At 40.6% G+C, this 22726-nt stretch overlaps 1 protein-coding gene across 3 annotated transcripts; it reads left to right on the top strand.

Annotated features, from left to right (window-relative positions):
* Window positions 1–1709: 1709 nt before the first annotated feature.
* Window positions 1710–19371, top strand: gmppb (GDP-mannose pyrophosphorylase B). 3 transcript variants are annotated; one of them, XM_061891517.1, is made up of 10 exons: window positions 1715–1973; window positions 5826–6020; window positions 6111–6191; window positions 7321–7369; window positions 7505–7647; window positions 12111–12269; window positions 12365–12443; window positions 15542–15669; window positions 15746–15928; window positions 15994–19371. In XM_061891517.1, exons 2-10 carry the CDS (start codon window positions 5892–5894, stop codon window positions 16123–16125), a joined length of 1083 nt encoding a protein of 360 aa, XP_061747501.1. In that variant the 5' UTR covers window positions 1715–1973; window positions 5826–5891; the 3' UTR covers window positions 16126–19371. The 3 variants fall into 3 exon arrangements, with proteins under 3 accessions (XP_061747507.1, XP_061747501.1, XP_061747506.1); XM_061891522.1 differs by lacking the exon at window positions 1715–1973 and having other exon boundaries at window positions 5952–6020; window positions 7321–7409; XM_061891523.1 differs by lacking the exons at window positions 5826–6020; window positions 6111–6191 and having other exon boundaries at window positions 1710–1973; window positions 7321–7409.
* The last annotated feature ends 3355 nt before the right edge of the window (window positions 19372–22726 follow it).

Here is a 22726-nt window from a genome sequence, read left to right as displayed (position 1 = left end):
GTGACGCTTCAAATGTGTTATGAGAGTAATGTATGTGTGTGTGTGGCCCTTTAATATGTGACAGCATGTTAGGTGAGTGACGTCAGTGAGTGTGTGGGCGAGCAAGGTGATGGAGCGTAGCATGAGTGGCTGTGTGCGAGACTTCAATAAAGCCACGATTTGCAACTAATCGCCGGACTCTTCATTTACCCTGGAGTCCGGAGCTGTGGAGACCCACATCAGCCCTGGAGGAGTGTCTCCCCTGCGCTCCTCGACTACGGTCTGGGAGCCGGAAGCGGGAAAGGTGCAACGCATGGTTGACATGTTGTCAGAAGCAGCCGCTGAACAATATCGGCAAACCTCCGTCCTCCTTTGTTGTATCGCGCAGCAAAAGTGTTCCCAAACGGGAGATCTTAACGAGGCAGGAGGGTCTTACAGCTCTGGCTTTTACATGTTGTCCTAGCCCGGTTGCTGCTAGCATGTGCACTCGTTCGGTTAAAAATATATATATATATATTTATATAAATATATATATATAAATATATATATATATAACCTGGTGTTTTAATTGATTTTACCCTTTAAAATAGTTTTTAATCATATTTGTTTTTATATTGTTTTTATTGGTTTTATATTTATTTTTTGTTTTTATTCAGTCATTGGTGGAGCATAATGTTTTTTTTTTAATATTGTTTTTAACAAGCCTGTGCAGCACTTTGGAAACGTTATTGTTGTTTAAATGTGCTATATAAATAAAGTGGATTGGATTGGAGGGGGGGTCCTCTCCAAGGTTTCTCATAGTCATCATTGTCAGTGTCACCGACGTCCCACTGGGGTGAGTTTTCCTTGCCCTGATGTCGTTGTGGTTTGTGCAGCCCTTTGAGACACTAGTGATTTAGGGCTATATAAATAAACATTGATTGATTGATTGATATATTGTGGTAATTTGTAGCATTATTTTACATACCAGAATCCAAAACAAAACCAGTGGTATAAACTTTGATTAACTTAAAATGCACTATACCACTGAATCTCAAACTGGTACACCAAATAAACAATTGGTTAAAGTACAGTGTTTTATTTTTTCTCTTTCAAACACAGACTGTGTAGTGCTAAAGTGGCCAAAAATAATAAATGTACTCGTTGAGTAAAACCTCTGCCTTGTTTTTAATGAATACTTAGGCCGACTATGCTATTGTCAAGTGTTTTCTGGGGTGCTCTGTGAAAATAGTTGTGACAGAATGAATGTCAACAGTAAGTATTTTGACACGCTCGTAAATTAAAATTAATCAAAGCTACAAAAGCACTTGTTCCGGAACCTATTTTCTAAAAAAAAAAAAATCATCCAAATCCGCACATTCCAACTATGTGATGACGCAACTGGCTGCATTTTTTCAGAACAAGGCTCTCGTCGCCACGCTGTTTTTCTCCCATTGGTCAGAAGTAGGGAAGAGGCGGAGCCAGACTGTACCATTCGTGCCATTGTAGAGGGGTGTGAACATAGACTTAATTACAGTTTACTACCCACGTATGACGGTTTTGGTCCACTTTTACCCTACAAAATTAATACAATTAAATAAGTTAATCATTTTGGGTTGCTGTGACCAAATATTAATTTACAATTCTTACGAAGCCGGTGGGTACCATCGAGTGACGTTAGTGACGTCATTGTAAAGTACAACATGTTTAATCAAGCCTAACCGGAAGTTCTGTATTTGTGCCACAGGTGAACACTTTCTAAATGTATTAGTGAGAAGTAATTTAAAAGTTTATGTTGTTGTTATTATTTTAAGTGTGTGCATGTGTTGTTATCCTGTTGTACCGTCGTTGCGCAAGCAACATTGTAATTTTATTTAGTAAATTCATACCGCATAAACAGGTTGAATGACTTTAACTTGACACTGAGCGGTCAAACCGGAAACTAAACAACAACCTGGAATTTGAAGCATCTTACGTGTCACTAACCAGAGAGAACAGCCAAGGACCGCAGCAACGTGAGTTTAAAAACATTTTTTCCAGCAAATTTTAAATCGGCAAGCAAGAGCACCAGTGAGAGATTATATTCATAGTTCATTATAACTTGTTAGCCACTTTAGCTAACATGAACTCCCCTCTGTCATCATTCTTTGAATGGACTCTTCGAACAACTACAGTCCGGATTTAAACATGGAAATATTTATTTATAATTTTCATCCATCCATCCATTTACTTATGGTTACCTGGTTGTTCCAAAAGTAAATGTTCTTTGTATTTCTAGCATCCATCCCAGTCTGTTTGTGGCAAAATACAAACCCCGTTTCCATATGAGTTGGGAAATTGTGTTAGATGTAAATATAAACGGAATATAATGACTTGCAAATCCTTTTCAACCCATATTCAGTTGAATATGCTACAAAGACAAGATATTTGATGTTCAAACTCATAAACTTAAATTTTGAATGCAAATAATAATTAACTTAGAATTTCATGCCTGCAACATGTGCCAAAGTAGTTGGGAAAGGGCATGTTCACCACTGTGTTACATCACCTTTTCTTTTAACAACACTCAATAAACGTTTGGGAACAGAGGAAACTAATTGTTGAAGCTTTGAAAGTGGAATTCTTTCCCATTTTTGTTTTATGTAGAGCTTCAGTCGTTCAACAGTCTCCGCTGTCGTATTTTACGCTTCATAATGCGCCACACATTTTCCATGGGAGACAGGTCTGGACTGCAGGCGGGCCAGGAAAGTACCCGCACTCTTTTTTTACGAAGCCACGCTGTTGTAACACTTGTTTTGCTGAAATAAGCAGGGGCGTCCATGATAACGTTGCTTGGATGACAACATATGTTGCTCCAAAACCTGTATGGACCTTTCAGCATTAATGGTGGCCTCACAGATGTGTAAGTTACCCATGCCTTGGGCACTAATGCACCCCCATACCATCACAGATGCTGCTGGCTTTTGAACTTTGCATCTATAACAATCCGAATGGTTATTTTCCTCTTCGTTCTGGAGCACACCACGTCCACAGTTTCCAAATATAATTTGAAATGTGGACTCGTCAGACCACAGACCACCTTTCCACTTTGCATCAGTCCATCTTAGGTGAGCTCAGGCCCAGCCAAGCCGGCGGCGTTTCAGGATATTGTTGATAAATGGGTTTGGCTTTGCATAGTAGAGTTTTAACTTGCACTTACAGATGTAGCGACCAACTGTAGCTACTGACAGTGGTTTTCTGAAGTGTTCCTGAGCCCATGTGATGATATCCTTTACACACTGATGTCGGTGTTTGATGCAGTACCGCCTGAGTGATCAAAGGTCCGTAATATCATCGCTTACGTGCAGTTATTTCCCCGGATTCTTTGAACCTTTTGATGATTTTACAGACCGTAGATGGTAAAATCCCTAAATTCCTTGCAATACCTCGTTGAGAAATGTTGTTCTAAAACTGTTCGACAATTTGCTTACAGAGTGGTGACCCTCACCCCATCCTTGTTTGTGAATTACTTAGCATTTCATGGAAGCTGCTTTTATACCCAATCATGGCACCCACCTGTTCCCAATTAGCCTGCACACCTATGGGATGTTCCAAATAAGTTTTTGATTAGCATTCCTCAACTTTATCAGTATTTATTGCCACCTTTCCCAACTTCTTTGTCATGTGTTGCTGGCATATAATTCTAAAGTTAATGATTATTTGCAAAAAAAAAATGTTCATCAGATTTAACATCAAATATGTTGTCTTTGTAGCATATTCAACTGAATATGGGTTGAAAATGATTTGCAAATCATTGTATTCTGTTTATATTTACATCTAACACAATTTCCCAACTCATATGGAAACGGGTTTTGTATGTCAACATTTGTATTTCAAATGTGTTCTCTGATTATAATCCCCTCAGCTATCAAGGTGGAAAGGAAGTGTCAACACAACCATGGAAAACACTGTCAATAAAAACACAATTATAAAATCACAAACATTTTACAATTACCTCTTTAAATCAAGGTGAAAAAAATAAATAATGTATTAAATCATTGCTAAAGTGTAGCAAAATGAGAAAAACGTAAACATAAACAACTATTTTCTGCAGGTTTACTGCCAGGATGTTTACGTAGTTCGTGTCACAGTCGGTCGCTACATCTGTAAGTGCAAGCTAAAACTCTACTATGCAAAGCGAAAGCCATTTATCAACAACACCCAGAAACGCCGCCGGCTTCGCTGGGCCCGAGCTCTTCTAGGATGGACTGAATCAAAGTGTAAAAGTGTTCTGTGGTCTGACGAGTCCACATTTCAAATTGTTTTTGAGAACTGTGGACGTGGTGTCCTCCGGAACAAAGAGGAAAAGAACCATCCGGGTTGTTATAAGCGCAAAGTTCCAAAGCCAGCATCTGTGATGGTATGGGGGTGCATTAGTGCCCAAGGCATGGGTAACTTACACATCTGTGAAGGCACCATTAATGCTGAAAATACATACAGGTTTTAGAGCAACATATGCTGTCATCCAAGCAACATTATCATGGACGCCCCTGCTTATTTCAGCAAGACAATGCCAAGCCACATGTTAAAACAACGTGGCTTCATAGTAAAAGAATGCGGGTACTAGACTGGCCTGCCTGTAGTCCAGACCTGTCTCCCACTGAAAATGTGTGGTGCATTATGAAGCGTAAAATACGACAATGGAGACCCCGGACTGTTGAACAACTTAAGCTGTACATCAAGCAAGAATGGGAAAGAATTCCACCAGAAAAGCTTCAAAAATGTGTCTCCTTAGTTCTCAAACGTTTATTGAGTGTTGTTAAAAGGAAAGGCCATGTAAAACATTGGTAAAAATGCCGCTGTGCCAACATTTTTGCAATGTGTTGCTGTCATTAAATTCTAAATTAATGATTATTTGCACACAAAAAAGAATAAGATTCTCAGTTCGAACATCAATTATTTTGTATTTGCAGTTTATTTAACTGAAAGAAGTTGAAAATGATTTCAAAATCATTGTATTCTGTTTTTATTTACGAATGACCAACTTCACTGGTTTTGTGTTTTGTACAATATATATGTATGTATGTTTATATATATATATATATATATATATATATATATGTATGTATGTATGTATGTATGTATGTATGTGTGTGTATATATATAGTTATATGTATATATATGTATGTACATATATGTATGTATGTATGTATGTATGTGTGTGTGTATATATATATATATATATATATTAACATTAACAGTGCAATACATTTTCATAACATGGTCACTACTGCCTACTTTGTCTTGTTATATTCTTATTTTACTGTTATATTGTTATTCCCATTGTTTTTATTCTTTTTGTAATATTTTTCTATTTTGTTTCCTTTTAAACCCCCATTATTTACTTTTTTAAAAATTGATCTCAACTCTGTACACTGCTGCTGGAATTTTAATTTTCCTGAAGGAACTCTCCTGAAGGAATCAATAAAGTACTATCTATCTATCTATCTATCTATCTATCTATCTATCTATCTATCTATCTATCTATCTATCTATCTATCTATCTATCTATCTATCTATCTATCTATCTATCTATCTATCTATCTATCTATCTATCTATCTTATCTATCTATCTATCTATCTATCTATCTATCTATTAATGTATAGTGTGTGTGTGTATATATATATGTATATATATATGTATATATATACATTTATATATACACACATATATTTACATATGTGTATGTATGTATAAATGTCTATATATATTATATAAAAATATATATATATATGTATATATATAACACATTTTTTAAAAATTGATATGTGTTGTCCTTTTATCGGCCTGACAAGTTGCCTCAGTGACTCTCCTCTTGCCACCTTAGGTCATTTCCAGAGTCTTCATTGATGAGCCCAGGTTGCCCCGGTAACGGTCGATAGAGACAGCTAGCATGAAGGCTTTGATTTTAGTCGGAGGTTACGGTACGCGCCTGCGACCGCTCACCCTGAGTGTCCCCAAGCCTCTGGTGGACTTCTGCAACAAGCCCATCCTGCTCCACCAGGTGGAGGCGCTGGTCAAGGTACGGCGAGCGCCGTCGCTCTTTGTCTCCTTGAGGCGTGACCGGCGAGCATGTTATTCTTTTCATAATCCTCCATATGCGTGTGTCCAGGCTGGGGTTGACCACGTGGTCTTGGCGGTGAGCTACATGTCCGAGCTGCTGGAGAGAGAGATGAAGATCCAGGAGCAGAGAGTAGGACAACTAAACTTATCACGCTGATTACAATCTGCTTGTTACTGGAGTCAGTAAATAAGAGCTAATCGTCAATGAAAAGTGGGCTTTGCCAGTGAAATGAAAGGATCGGGGTTGACACAAATTATTCGTAAGCGGCACCACTTAGTGCATGGGTGTCAAACTCTGGCCCGCGGGCCAAATTTGGCCCGCGGGCCAAATTTGGCCCGCCGTGTAATTTAATGTGGCCCTTGAGGTAATATCAAATTAAGATTAGAGCTGGCCCGCCGGTGTTATACAGCGGCGATGCCTCTGTAACACTGCATTCACCGCTGATACTCGTACTTTCCAACCCTCACGATTTTCCCGGGAGACTCCCAAAGTTCAGTGCCCCTCCTGAAAATCTCCCGGGGCAACCATTCTTCGGAATTTCCCCCGATTTCCTATCCGGACAACAATATTGGGGGCGTGCCTTGAAGGCACTGCCTATAGCGTCCTCTACAGCCTGTCGTCACGTCCACTTTTCCGCCATACAAACAACGTGCCGGCCCAGTCACATAATATATGCGGCTTTAACTCACACAAGTGAACGCAAGGCATACTTGATCAACAGCCATAAGGGTCACACTGAGGGTGGCCGTATAAACAACTTTAACACTTTTTACAAATATGCGCCAAACTGTGAAGCCACACCAAACAAATATGACAAACACATTTCGGGAGAACATCCGCACCGTAGCACAACATAAACTCAACAGAAGAAATACCCGGAAGCCCTTGCAGCACTAACTCTTCCGGGACGCTACAATATACACCCCTGCTACCACCAAACCCCGCTCCCCCCAATTTTTATTTAAATTTTATTTGATATGCCATTGATATTTTTTAATCATTATCATTATAATTTTGCATGTGACTATAAAGTTATATAAGCCTTGCTTGTTTAATATTCAATGCAAAACTTGTTTGGGTCCCTATTAAAAGGTTAATTTGTTCAACCTTGGCCCACGGCTTTTTTCAGTTTTAGATTTTGGCCCACTCTGTATTTGAGTTTGACACCCCTGCCTTAGTGTATACACCAGACAAACTCATAAAGTGACATCAAAAAGCAGTAAAAAGTACTTTAAACTCTCTTTTTGTTTCTCCTCAGCTTGGCATCCGTATCTCTCTTTCACATGAGACCGAGCCTCTTGGAACGGGTGAGTTTGGATTCTCTGGTGATGATGTTGATGGTCAAAAGTACGTGAGATTCCTTTGATTTTATGACTACAGACTATAATCAGTTTATAGATAAAATATTAATTAGCGCGCGTCTCCTCACCCTCTTGGAACAGCGGGTCCGCTGGCGTTGGCTCGACAGCTGTTGGAAGTCGACAACGAGCCCTTCTTCGTCCTCAACTCGGACGTCATCTGCGACTTTCCCTTCCAAGACCTCCTGCAGTTCCACCGAAACCACGGCCAAGAGGGCACCATCGTGGTGAGAGTTATTTCTCTGGCCTTTATTTTTCAGAAAATAAGGCACATTTTTTAGGCCGACTGAAAGCCACTACTAGCGACCACGCAGTCTGATAGTTTATATATTAATGATGAAATATTAACATTGCAACACATGCCAATACGGCCTTTTTAGTTTACTAAATTGCAATTTTAAATTTCGCGCGAATTATCCTGTCTCACGATGGAAGCGCTAAAAAACTACATGTACAGCAAAGATGATGGGGAGAAGACGCTGTCAAAGTGGAGGCACGTGAAGAAGTCTGCCTACAAAACGGCGTTTTCTGAAGAGACGGTCAGATGTTTTTTTAAAACATAATCCATGCAACATTGAGACCAAAGAACCACCATTACATGTTATGTAGACCACAAGGAAGTCTTTTAAATGTAGAAAAATTTCATAATATGACCCATTTTAATGCGCTTTTTGTATGAAAATAAACCTAAATAGACCCGCTCATTGGCAATGCGCCTTATAATTCGGTCTGCCCTATGGTCTGAAAAATAAGTTCCTGTGAAAAAATTCCTTATATGACCCCTTTGAAGGTGGTTTTTGTATGAAAATAGACCTAAATAGACCCGCTCATTGGCAATGGGTCTTATAATTCGGTGCGCCCTATGGTCCAAAAAATACGTTCCTGTCCAAAAATTCATAATATGACCCCTTTTAGGTGCTTTTTGTATGAAAATAGACCTAAATAGACCCGCTCATTGGCAATGCGTCTTATAATTCGGTGCGCCCTATGGTCCAAAAATATGTTCCTGTGAAAAAATTCATAATATGACCCCTTTTAAGGTTTTTTTTGTATGAAAATAGACCTAAATAGACCCGCTCATTGGCAATGCGTCTTATAATTCGGTGCGCCCTATGGTCCAAAAAATACGTTCCTGTCCAAAAATTCATAATATGACCCCTTTTAGGTGCTTTTTTAATGAAAATAGACCCGCTCATTGGCAATGCGTCTTATAATTCGGTGCGCCCTATGGTCCGAAAAATATGTTCCTGTGAAAAAAATCATAATATGACCCCTTTTAGGTGCTTTTTGTATGAAAATAGACCCGCTCATTGGCAATGCGTCTTATAACCCGGTGCGCCCTATGGTCCAAAAAATACGTTCCTGTCCAAAAATTCATAATATGACCCCTTTTTAATGCGCTTTTTGTATGAAAATAGACCTAAATAGACCCGCTCATTGGAAATGCGTTTTATAATCCGGTGCGCCCTATGGTCAGAAAAATACATTCCTGTCCAAAAATTCATAATATGACCCCTTTTAGGTGCTTTTTGTATGAAAATAGACCCGCTCATTGGCAATGTGCCTTATAATTCGGTGCGCCCTATGGTCCAAAAAATATGTTCCTGTGAAAAAATTCATAATATGACCCCTTTTAAGGTGTTTTTTGTATGAAAATAGACCTAAATAGACCCGCTCATTGGCAATGCGTCTTATAATCCCGTCTGCCCTATGGTCCGAAAAATATGTTCCTGTCCAAAAATTCATAATATGACCCCTTTTTATGGGCTTTTTGTATGATAATAGACCTAAATAGAACTGCTCATTGGCAATGCGCCTTATAATCCGGTCTGCCCTATGGTCTGAAAAATAAGTTCCTGTGAAAAAATTCCTAATATGACCCCTTTTAAGGTGTTTTTTGTATGAAAATTGACCTAAATAGACCCGCTCATTGGCAATGCGACTTATAATTCGGTGTGCCGTATGGTCCAAAAATCCGTTCCTGTCCAAAAATTCATAATATGACCCATTTTAATGCGCTTTTTGTATGAAAATAGACCTAAATAGACCCGCTCATTGGCAATGCGTCTTATAATCCCGTCTGCCCTACGGTCCGAAAAATACGTTCCTGTGAAAATGTTCTTAATATGACCCCTTTTAATGGGCTTTTGTATCAAAATATACTTAAATAGAACTGCTCATTGGCAATGCGCCTTATAACCCGGTGCGCTCTATGGTCCTAAAATATGTTTCTGTGAAAAAAATCATAATACGACCCATTTGAATGCGCTTTTTGTATGAAAATAGACCTAAATAAACCCGCTCATTGGCAATGTGCCTTATAATCCGGTGCGCCCTATGGTCCGAAAAATACGTTCCTGTGAAAAAATTCCTAATATGACCCCTTTCAAGGTGGTTTTTGTATGAAAATAGACCTAAATAGACCCGCTCATTGGCAATGCGACTTATAATTCAGTGCGCCCTATGGTCCGAAAAATATGTTCCTGTGAAAAAATTCCTAATATGACCCCTTTTAATGCGCTTTTTGTATGAAAATAGACCTAAATAGACCCGCTCATTGGCAATCCGCCTTATAATCCCGTCTGCCCTACGGTCCGAAAAATACGTTCCTGTGAAAATTTTCCTAATATGACCCCTTTTTATGGGCTTTTTGGATGAAAATAGACCTAAATAGAACTGCTCATTGGCAATGCGTTTTATAATCCGGTCTGCCCTATGGTCCAAAAAATATGTTCCTGTCCAAAAATTCATAATATGACCCCTTTTTAATGCGCTTTTTGTATGAAAATAAACCTAAATAGACCCGCTCATTGGCAATGTGCCTTATAATCCGGTGCGCCCTATGGTCCGAAAAATACGTTCCTGTGAAAAAATTCCTAATATGACCCCTTTCAAGGTGGTTTTTGTATGAAAATAGACCTAAATAGACCCGCTCATTGGCAATGCGCCTTATAATCCCGTCTGCCCTACGGTCCGAAAAATACGTTCCTGTGAAAATTTTCCTAATATGACCCCTTTTAATGCGCTTTTGGTATGAAAATAGACCTAAATAGACCCGCTCATTGGCAATGCGTCTTATAATCCCGTGCGCCCTATGGTCTGAAAAATATGTTCCTGTGAAAAAATTCATAATACGACCCCTTTTAATGCGCTTTTTGTATGAAAATAGACCTAAATAGACCCGCTCATTGGCAATGCGCCTTATAATCCGGTCTGCCCTATGGTCTGAAAAATAAGTTCCTGTGAAAAAATTCCTAATATGACCCCTTTTTATGGGCTTTTTGGATGAAAATAGACCTAAATAGACCCGCTCATTGGCAATCCGCCTTATAATCCCTTCTGCCCTATGGTCTGAAAAATATGTTCCTGTGAAAAAATTCCTAATATGACCCCTTTTAATGCGCTTTTGATATGAAAATAGACCTAAATAGACCCGCTCATTGGCAATGCGTTTTATAATCCGGTCTGCCCTATGGTCTGAAAAATATGTTCCTGTGAAAAAATTCATAATATGACCCCTTTTAATGCGCTTTTTGTATGAAAATAGACCTAAATAGACCCGCTCATTGGCAATGCGTCTTATAATTTGGTGCGCCCTATGGTCCAAAAATATGTTCCTGTGAAAAAATTCATAGTATGACCTCTCTTAATGCGCTTTTTGAATTAAAATAGACTTAAATAGAACTGCTAATTGGCAATGTGCCTTATAGCCCGGTGCGCCCTATGGTCTGAAAAATATGTTCCTGTGAAAAAATTCCTAATATGACCCATTTTAATGCACTTTTTGTATGAAAATAGACCTAAATAGAACTTCTAATTGGCAATGCCTTTTATAATCCCGTCTGCCCTACGGTCCGAAAAATATGTTCCTGTGAAAAAATTCATAAAATGACCCCTTTTGATGCGCTTTTTGTATGAAAATAGACCTAAATAGAACTTCTAATTGGCAGTGCGCCTTATAATCCCGTCTGCCCTACGGTCTGAAAAATAAATTCCTGTGAAAAAAATCCTAATATGACCCCTTTTAAGGTGTTTTTTGTATGAAAATAGACCTAAATAGAACTGCTCATTGGCAATGCGTCTTATAACCCGGTCTGCCCTATGGTCCAAAAAATACGTTCCTGTCCAAAAATTCCTAATATGACCCCTTTTTAAAGGTGGTTTTTGTATGAAAATAGACCTAAATAGACCCGCTCATTGCCAATGCGCCTTATAATCCGGTGCGCCCTATGGTCTGAAAAATAAGTTCCTTTGAAAATGTTCCTAATATGACCCCTTTTAAGGTATTTTTTGTATCAAAATAGACCTAAATAGAACTGCTCATTGGCAATGTGCCTTATAATTTGGTGCGTCCTATGGTCCGAAAAAGAGGGTCCTTGGGATTTGTTATATATTATATTATATTATTATATTATATTTTTATATATCAGTATATATTATACCGTACGTAAATATTACGGATATGTTATATTTTATTTTGCTACCTTGGTACATTTTTAGGGTACTTTATACCTTTTTGTTTTTGCCCTCTTTTTGTGCCCTTGTGTGCATGATTCTTTCCATCCTTTGTAACTGAACTACTGTGTGGAACAATTTCCCTTGTGGATCAGTAAAGTTTGTCTAAGTCTAAGTGAAAGAAGCCCGTCATATAAACATGTCGACCATCGCTCAAATTGTTTTTTCTGTGTAGGTGACGCGGGTGGAGGAGCCGTCTAAATACGGCGTGGTGGTGTTTGAGGCGGACAGCGGCAAGATCCATCGCTTTGTGGAGAAGCCTCAGGTCTTTGTCTCCAACAAGATCAACGCCGGCATCTACATTTTCAATCCCAGCATGCTCGGCAGAATTCAGGTGGGTAAAACGCCATGAAGGACTTTGCCCTGCGTACAGTAGACCTGGTAAACAGACACTAACTTGTGTCTGTGTGTGTGTGTGTGTTTATGTAGCTCAGGCCAACATCTATAGAAAAAGAGATTTTTCCTGTGATGGCTGAGGAGGGACACCTGTACGCTATGGAGCTGCAGGGTAACTATGTTGACTTGCTCTTTCGACTCTTTCATTCTCACAAAATGGCCGCAGAAGTATACATGGCATTCATTGGCCTGTGTTGTTTGCACAGAGCCCAACAAAGCGTTGCTGTAAGTGTGTGTGCTTTCACACAGCCACACAACGTCCTGCAATCAGACACTCAGACGAGACGGCGCATTGATAAGATTTGCTGCGATATACAGTAGAGGCCAAAAGTTTGTACACCTTCTCATTCAATGGTTTTCTTTATTTCCATGACTATTTACATGATAGATTGTCACTGAAGGCATCACAACTATGAATGAACACACGTGGAGTTCTGTACTTAAAGGCCTACTGAAAGCCACTACTAGCGACCACGCAGTCTGATAGTTTATATATCAATGATGAAATATTAACATTGGAACACATGCCAATATGGCCGGTTTAGTTTACTAAATTACAATTTTAAATTTCGCGCGGAAGTATCATACTAAAACGTCGCGGTATGATGACGCGTGCGCGTGACGTCACGCATTGTAGAGGACATTTTGTTCCAGCACCGTTCACAGCTATAAGTCGTCTCTTTTCATCGCATGATTCCAAAGTATTCTGGACATCTGTGTTGCTGAATCTTTTGGAATTTGTTCAATGAATAATGGAGACGTCAAAGAAGAAAGATGTAGGTGTGAAGCGGTGTATTGCGGCTGCCTTTAGCAACACAAACACAGCCGGTGTTTCATTGTTTACATTCCCGAAAGATGACGGTGAAGCTTTACTATGGAACAGAGCGGTCAAGCGAACATGGTTCCTGACCACATGTCAACCGGCAGGTTTCGGTGAGAAAATGGTGGTAATAAGTCGGCTCTTACCGTAGACATGAGCGGAGAGCCTGCGTCGTTCCTCCTGCACCTATCAAAGGGGCAGCTGCGACTCTCTTGCCTCAGATGCTTCCACCGTGGAGGAGGGAAAAAAATAAATGAATCTCAGCCCGGCCCCAACGACTGCTTTCGCCTCGTGGAGAAACGTGGCTTCCCTCGAAGACACTGGCGGTCACCACACCCGTGGCCACACCCCGCCGACTTTAAGGTTGTACAGGTACGACCATATAATCTCACTAAAACACTAGTAACACAATAAGCAGATAAGGGATTTTCCAGAATTATCCTAGTAAATTTGTCTAATAACATCTGAATCGCTCTGCCGTCTAGTTTTTGTTTTTTTCTAGTCCTTCACTCTCACTTTCCTCATCCACGAATCTTTCATCCTCGCTCAAATTAATGGGGAAATCCTCGCTTTCTCGGTCTGAATCGCTCTCGCTGCTGGTGGCCATGATTATAAACAATGTTCAGATGTGAGGAGCTCCACAACCCGTGATGTCACGCGCACATCGTCTGCTACTTCCGGTACAGGCAAGGCTTTTTTATTAGCGACCAAAAAGTTGCAAAGTTTATCGTGGATGTTCTCTACTAAATCCTTTCAGCAAAAATATGGCAATATCGCGAAATGATGAAGTATGACACATAGAATGGACCTGCTATCCCCGTTTGAATAAGAACATCTCATTTCAGTAGGCCTTTAACAAAAAAGGTCAAACAACAGAACACAGGTTTTATATTCTAGTTTCTTCAAAATAGCCACCCTTTGCTCTGATCACGGTTTTGCACACTCTTGGCATTCTCTCCATGAGCTTCAAGTGGTAGTCCCCTGAAAGGGTTTTCACTTCACAGGTGTCATAGTTTTGATGCCTTCAGTGACAATCTACAACATAAATAGTCATGAAAATAAAGAAAACGCATTAAAATGAGAAGGTGTGTCCAAACTTTTGGCCTGTTTTTTTTGTTTGTTTGTTTGTTTTCCACCCTTTTTTGTCAAACAGAACTATGTTTTTATTATGGCAAACACACAAAATATGCAAAGTCTTTCACCAAAAATATTTTTCAACGTGGAATATTTCATATGACATAATCAGGGTTGAGGTGGGGTACTTATTGTAGCATCCCGGAAGAGTCAGTGTTGCAAGAGATTCTGGGTATTTGTTCTGTTGTGTTTATGTTGTGTTATGGTGTGGATGTTCTCCCGAAATGTGTTTGTCATTCTTGTTTGGTGTGGGTTCACAGTGTGGCGCATATTTGTAACAGTGTTAAAGTTGTTTATACGGCCACCCTCAGTGAGACCTGTATGGCTGATGATCAAGTATGCCTTGTTTGACACTTTATCTACTACCCGCTCTCTCTGTCTCTGCCGCTCCCTCTTGAATGAAGCTGCTTACATACACCTTCACAATTTGTTTTGTATTTTGTATTTTTAGCATTCGGCTTCTAAAACTTATTACTCATCCTCTTTGTGTTCGGGCTCAAAAATATAAGGTTTTGGATAATAATTTTTCCCAAAGTAATCGTTGTTGGCTCTCATAAAGTCTGCTTGATTAGCATTGTTGTTGATGAGGAAGGGATCTGTGGTTTCTAACGCTTCGCCACGCTATCACGCGACCGGCTTGCTCATTAACTCTCAAAATGGCTCGGTAATCTCTGCGAGATTGATGCTATTTTGATCATTTCTATTTATTGGCACACTTTGGAAGTCTTCTGGTGTCTTAAACCAGCTAATAGCTTCAATGTAGAGGCATATATTTTTCCACTTTACTGCTACTTTAAAAGATGTGCTTTTCCTCCATGCCACGTTGAAAAAAAATCTCAAGGAGATGGAAGACCTGTGGGTTGCCGACCCTTCATCTAGTTGCTATGTAGTCAAAATCCTTAGTCCAAAATCAAATGTACAGGCAGGCCCGTAGACCACGCGCCCTCCACAATACACTTGTTAAATAAAACCCCTGCCGTGTTTTTAATGAGTACTTAGACCTATCACACTACCGTATTTTTAACGGTGGTACTTGTTGAGCCTATAGTGTTTTCTGAGGTGACACTTGGTGAAATAAGTTTGAGAACCACTGGTCTAGGTCTTTGAGTAGGCTCCAGCTCTGTGACTTAGTGTTGAATCGGCGATGTCATGTGCCAGGAACTTGCCAGTCACATGACCCCTGACTTCCTGTCAATCACATGAGCGTGAGGTTGAGCAGGTCACAAGACAATTGGTCGTTTTGTCCATGCCTGCAGGTTTCTGGATGGACATCGGTCAGCCCAAAGACTTCCTGACAGGAATGTGCATGTACCTGCAGTCGCTACGGCAACACGCCCCAGAGAGGCTGCGCACGGGGCCCGGTTTCCTCGGCAATGTTCTGGTGGTCAGTTCCCCTCCTTGAAGCGTAATCCAAAACCAGATTAAGCCCGAAAGTCAGTCTTGCTCGTTTCTTCCCGCAGGACCCGACCGCTCAGATCGGCGAGAACTGCACCATCGGGCCCAACGTGACCATCGGCGCCGGCGTGGTGGTGGAAGACGGCGTGAGGATAAAGCGCTGCACGGTGCTGAAGGCGGCCAGAGTCCGCTCTCACTCCTGGCTGGAGAGCTGCATCGTGGGCTGGAGCTCCTCCGTGGGCCAGTGGGTGAGTGGAGGTGGACCCCTCAGCGACCCGACCTCCCGTCCTCACGTCTCGCCGTGTGCCGCCAGGTCCGCATGGAGAACGTGACCGTGTTGGGGGAGGACGTCATCGTCCACGACGAGCTCTATCTAAACGGCGCAAACGTTTTGCCGCACAAATCCATAAGCGAGTCGGTGCCGGAACCGCGGATCATCATGTAGCGTCACCGGGACGACCGTGAACTCCAATGAACATCCAAACAAATTCAGAATGAGTCGACGGTACCAAGGAGGAACCAGAGAATCCTTTTTTGTCCCCCTTTTCGTTGTGGTTTTGAACCGTACTTGCCTGTCTTCCAGGCTCAGATCATGTGACGGAGGCATCAGGAAGGACCATGGTTCAATGTCTGAGCTGTGAACATCACTTTAATACAAGAAGGGTCTTTACAGAGTAAAAGACCGCGCTTCATTCATGCACTGAAAGACGACTGATTACTACCTTTTTTAGCTCCGTTTTTAGGCTGTCACTACTTGGTTTGGCCACTAGAGGGCAGCAGAGAAATGCAAAACAAGTCAAAGCTCCCAGGAGAAATAATGACAACAATAGTTCTTGGGTCTAACTGCCATCATATTTTTTTTTCATTCAGCCTTTTTTTAAAACTAACTAAGTGGTTCCTAAACTCTTTTACCACCTCAGGAAAAAAATATTAATGTAAAGTAGCAAAGTACACCTAAATATTCATTAACAACAAGACGGTAGTTTTATTTAACGGCCTACTGAAAGCCACTACTAGCGACCACGCAGTCTAATAGTTTATATATCAATGATGAAATATTAACATTGCAACACATGCCAAGACGGCCTTTTTAGTTTACTAAATTGCAATTTTAAATTTCGCGCGATTTATCCTGCTGAATACGTCGCTGTATGATGACGCGTGCGCAGACATTTTGATCCAGCACCGATCCCAGCTATAAATCATCTGCTTTCATCGCATAATTCCACAGTATTCTGGACATCTGTGTTGCTGAATCTTTTGCAATTTGTCCAATTAATAATGGAGACGTCAAAGAAGAAAGATGTAGGTGGGAAGCGGTGTATTGCGGCCGGCTTCAGCAACACAAACAGCCGGTGTTTCATTGTTTACATTCCCGGAAGATGACGGTGAAGCTTTACTATGGAACAGAGATGTCAAGCGAACATGGTTCCCTACTACATGTCAACCGGCAGGTTTCGGTGAGAAAAATGGTGGTATTAAGTCGGCTCTTACCATAGACATGAGCGGAGAGCTTGCGTCGTTCCTCATGCAGCTGCGAACTCTCTTGCCTCCTCCCACCGGCCGCCCCCCGACCATCAGATACTTACACCGTGGAGGAGGGGGAAAAAAAAAAATCTCAGCCCGGCTGCCTTCGCCTCGTAGAGGAAACATGGCTTTAGTCGGAGACACTGGCGGTCACCACACTCGTGGCCACACCCCTCCGACTTTCAGGTTGTACAGGTACGACCATATAATCTCACTAAAACACTATTAACACAATAAGCAGATAATGGATTTTCCAGAATTATCCTAGTAAATGTGTCTAATAACATCTGAATCGCTCCCACTGCGCTTGTCTTTTTTTTCTAGTCCTTCACTTTAACTTTCCTCATCCACGAATCTTTCATCCTCGCTCAAATTAATGGGGAAATCGTCACTTTCTCGATCTGAATCGCTCTCGCTGTTGGTGGCCATGATTGATTCGAAATGATCGCTGCATAATACACTGTACTTTGTGTGTGTGGTCCAATCCAACCGTGTTCGCTTGACATCTCTGTTCCATTGTAAAGCTTGACTGTCATCTTTCGGGAATGTGAACAATGAAACACCGGCTGTGTTTGTGTTGCTAAAGGCGGCCGCAATACACCGCTTCCCACCTACAGCTTTCTTCTTTGATGTCTCCATTGTTCATTGAACAAATTGCAAAAGATTCAGCAACAAGTGTCCAGAATACTGTGGAATTTTGCGATGAAAACAGACGACTTATAGCTGGGAACGATGCTGGAACAAAATGTCCTCTACAATCCGTGACATCACGCGCACGCCTCATCATACCGCGACGTCCGTGCAAAATTTAAAATTGCAATTTAGTAAACTAAACCGGCCATATTAGCATGTGTTGCAATGTTAATATTTCATTATTGATATATAAATTATTAACTATATATTAATTAATAATTATATAGTAATATATTATGTATATATATATATAGGATATATTACTTTACATGCATCTCGACCACACTTGTTTTAGCCCAATTCGCCCCCCAGTCAAGAAGTCTGGACACCCCTGCACTAGATGGAGCCCGCATACCACAGTTTGAGAATCACAGATGTCACAGATGTCAATCATATCTTGCTACTCAGCTGGTCTTCCTTACATCTTCAATGGTGAATTCTCTTCAACGCTATGCAGCTGCGGCGGCACTGCAGTGAAAACACACTTCCTGTCATGCCCAGTCTGACTTGGAGGTGGGCCGGCTGGTGAAGAAAGTGAATTTTTTTTTGATGAGCAGTAGAAAATGGAGCTTTGATTATGTGAAATACTTCAGTAAGCAAATCTTTGAGGCGGAGGGACTCGTAAGACTTGTACTGTACTGATGAGTAAACCCCGTGTGGCAAATCCTGAACGCAGTCTCAAAGCTTGGAATCTCTTTGAAGGTCCACCGTGTTGCCTTCAGGGAGAACAACTTTGTGACCATGAAGTGTTTTCTTCCAGAATAACAGAACTCTTCAAACTGTCTTCTTTCTTTGTGAAATGGTAAATTGTTTGCAGGAGTCCAGTCTCTTTCAGACCTCAGAGTCTGCAGTGTGTGTGTGTGTGTGTGTGTGTGTGTTTGTGTGTGTGTGTGTGTGTGTGTGTGTGTGTGTGTGTGTGTGTGTTTTCTTGTATTTCTATCCTTCTTGAGACATGAAGAAGGAATAATGCAAATTGTATTTCTATCCTTCTTGAGACATGAAGAAGGAAAAGTATCTTCCATATGAGGAGGTGTGAAGAAGTGATGACATAAATGATGGTCCCAATAACCCATCTATTTTCTACCGCTTATTCCCTTTTGGGGTTTTCGGGGGGGGGGGGCGCTGGCGCCTATCTCAGCTACAATCGGGCGGACTGCGGGGTACACCCTGGACAAGTCGCCACCTCATCGCAGGGCGGTCCCAATAACATTGCATCTAATAGAGAATGTCTCATTTGGTGACATCTATCTAAATGAGGGTGGTCCCATAAAGGAGGGATTTTTCAAATTGACTGTGTGTCGCTTTTAAAAGTGCTCCCCTTCGGGTCAACATATGAAATAAGTCTGTAAAAAAAAAAAATTGAAGTTCTCCCCCTCTGGCTAAAATATGTAATAATAAGTGTGTGTAGGAAATGTAAATGTGCCCCCTTTGACCAAAATGTATTAAAAATAAATGAATAAATATCTCTGTATTTTTATTATAACATTTGGAAACATATTTCCTATTCTCTCATTAATATTGCAATTGTTTCTATTAAAATTGTTAAGTTTTCTAGTAAAATTATTACTCTTTAAAGCAAAATGGTGACATTTGTCATAAATGTCTGACTTTTATCACAATAATGCAAATTGTTTTGTTGTTCTTGTAAAATAGTGAATTTTTTGGAGTAAAATTATGACATTTGTAATATTTTGCCGAGTAAAATTACATCCATCCATCCATTTCCTACCGCATGTCCCTTTCAACCTATCCTTATGATTATTATCATTATTATTATTTTCATAATATTGCCAACATTTTAATGTTTTCTTATAAAGTTGTGACTTGAGTCGAGTAAAATTATGACTTTTCTTAAAACTGCCAAAATATTAAGCTTTTCTTGTAAAATTGTGACTGTTATTGAGTAAAATTTCAACTTTTATCATAATATTACACAAATGTTCAGTTTTTCTTGCCAAATTTTGACCTAAAATAACAACTTATAATAATGTCAAAATTCAAAGTTTTTCTTAATTTTTTCAGAGGCCTCAAGAAGGTAACAAATACAAGTGCGTGTGTGCGTGTGTGCGTGTGTGTGTGTGTGTGTGTGTGTGTGAGACAGAATGTTTGTGGTCAACCACATGCACTTCATGTTATTGGTCAAAACCATTTATGCTGAGCAAGTGGAAAAAGGTCATATTTATGATCGAAGTCTCTCGCTGTTTTTGTTGCACTTGGATGCATCCCTCACTTTTATGACCATAAACAAAGGAAACTTGGTTATACTTTAGAGTAGTCAGTGTGCAGCTTGTTGAGCAGTACAAACCCTGTTTCCATATGAGTTGGGAAATTGTGTTAGATGTAAATATAAACAGAATACAATGGGACGGCGTGGCGCAGTGGCAGAGTGGCCGTGCGCAACCCGAGGGTCACTGGTTCAAATCCCACCTAGAACCAACCTCGTCACGTCCGTTGTGTCCTGAGCAAGACACTTCACCCTTGCTCCTGATGGGTGCTGGTTGGCGCCTTGCATGGCAGCTCCTTCCATCAGTGTGTGAATGTGTGTGTGAATGGGTAAATGTGGAAGTAGTGTCAAAGCGCTTTGAGTACCTTGAAGGTAGAAAAGCGCTATACAAGTACAACCCATTTATTTGCAAATCCTTTTCAACCCATATTCAGTTGAATATGCTACAAAGACAACATATTTGATGTTCAAACTCATTAACTGTATTTTTTTTTTGCAAATAATAATTAACTTATAATTTCATGGCTGCAACACGTGCCAAAGTAGTTGGGAAAGGGCATGTTCACCACTGTGTTACATCACCTTTTCTTTTAACAACACTCAATAAACGTTTGGGAACTGAGAAAACTAATTGTTGACGCTTTGAAAGTGGAATTCTTTGTGTCGATAACAGTCTGGATGGTTCACTTTCCCTTTGGTCCGGATGACACAATGTCAAATATTTCCAAAAACAATTTGAAATGTGGACTCGTCAGACCACAGAACACTTTCCCACTTTGCATCAGTCCATCTTAGATGATCTCAGGCCCAGAGAAGCCGGCGGCATTTCTGGATGTTGTTGATAAATGGCTTTCGCTTTGCATAGTAGAGCTTTAACTTGCACTTACAGATGTAGCGACAAACTGTATTTAGTGACAGTGGTTTTCTGAAGTGTTCCTGAGCCCATGTGGTGATATCCTTTAGAGATTGATGTCGGTTTTTGATACAGTACCGTCTGAGGGATGGAAGGTCACGGTCATTCAATGTTGGTTTCTGGCCATGCCGCTTACGTGCAGTGATTTCTCCAGATTCTCTGAACCTTTTGATGATATTATGGAGCATAGATGTTGAAATCCCTAAATTTCTTGCAATTGCACTTTGAGAAAGGTTGTTTTTAAACTGTTTGACTATTTGCTCACGCAGTTGTGGACAAAGGGGTTTACCTCGCCCCATCCTTTCTTGTGAATGACTGAGCATTTTTTGGGAAGCTGTTTTTATACCCAATCATGGCACCCACCTGTTCCCAATTAGCCTGCACACCTGTGGGAGGCGCCAAATAAGTGTTTGATGAGCATTCCTCAACTTTATCAGTATTTATTGCCACTTTTTCCAACTTTTTTGTCACGTGTTGCTGGCATCAAATTCTAAAGTTGATGATTATTTGCAAAAAAAAAAACTAAGTTTATCAGTTTGAACATCAAATATGTTGTCTTTGTAGCATATTCAACTGAATATGGGTTGAAAAGGATTTGCAAATCATTGAATTCTGTTTATATTTACATCGAACACAATTTCCCAACTCAAATGGAAACGGGGTTTGTATTTCTTTTAATGAATTAAGTAATGTTTATGACAACTTTTTTCCAAAACACAATATATGATGTGAGATATAGAAGGACAATGCATACGTTTATCTTTTTTTTTTTTTTTTTTTTTTTTCAAAACGCTTACAAAAAAAGTGGGACCCCAAAAATTTACTGTGGCAACCCATTTTTATGACTTGATGGGGTCCCTGGGATCCCATTTTGAAAATTCCTGGCGCCAACACTTCTGTCCACAGAGGAGAAAAAATGCTTTATTTAAATAAATATTATTTATGAAGCAAGTTCAAGTATCATTGGCAAATGTTCACCTAAATAACAGTGGAGTGAATTCTATTTATATAGCACTTTTCTCTAGTGACTCAAAGCGCTTTACATAGTGAAACCCAATATCTAAGTTACATATAAACCAGTGTGAGTGGCACTGGGAGCAGGTGGGTAAAGTGTCTTGCCCAAGGACACAACGGCAGTGACTAGGATGGCGGAAGCAGGAATCGAACCTGCAACCCTCTAGTTGCTGACACGGCCGCTCTACCAACTGAGCTATAACAGTTATAATGGATTAGATTTTATATCGCGCTTTTCTATTATTAAATACTCAAAGCACTCACAGAGAAGTGGGAAGCCATCATTCATTCACACCTGGTGGTGGTAAGCTACATCTGTAGCCACATCTGCTCTGGGGTAGACTGACGGAAACGGGGCTGCCAGTTTGCGCCTACGGCCCCTCCGACCACCACTTATCCATCATTCATTCACCAGTGTGAGCGGCACCGGTGGCAAGAGTGAAGTGTCCTGCCCAAGGACACAACGGCAGCGATTTGGATGTCAATAGGCGGGAAGCGAACCTGCAACCCTCAGGTTTCTGGCACGGCCGCTCTACCCACTACCACTTCTATGCTATAGAGCAGGGGTGCCCATTACGTCGATCGCGAGCTACCAGTCGACCGCGGGGGGTGTGTCAGTCGATCTCCAGCCAGGCTTTAAAAAAAATAGACCTAAAAATGAGTGATCATCAATCT

The sequence above is a fragment of the Nerophis ophidion genome, linkage group LG02 (assembly GCF_033978795.1).
Source record: "Nerophis ophidion isolate RoL-2023_Sa linkage group LG02, RoL_Noph_v1.0, whole genome shotgun sequence".
NCBI lineage: Eukaryota > Metazoa > Chordata > Actinopteri > Syngnathiformes > Syngnathidae > Nerophis > Nerophis ophidion.
Note: the sequence above shows the minus strand (reverse complement) of the source record. Positions and strands in the feature narration are given on the sequence as shown.

What these genes read in the sequence shown, in the direction of transcription:
- gmppb (XM_061891517.1), top strand. Translation starts at nt 5,892, where the DNA reads ATGAAGGCTTTGATTTTAGTCGGAGGTTACGGTACGCGCCTGCGACCG. An exon ending in AGGTGGAGGCGCTGGTCAAG is followed by an intron (nt 6,021 to 6,110) that starts GTACGGCGAGCG and finishes GCGTGTGTCCAG; the next exon opens with GCTGGGGTTGACCACGTGGT. An exon ending in GCATGCTCGGCAGAATTCAG is followed by an intron (nt 12,270 to 12,364) that starts GTGGGTAAAACG and finishes GTGTTTATGTAG; the next exon opens with CTCAGGCCAACATCTATAGA.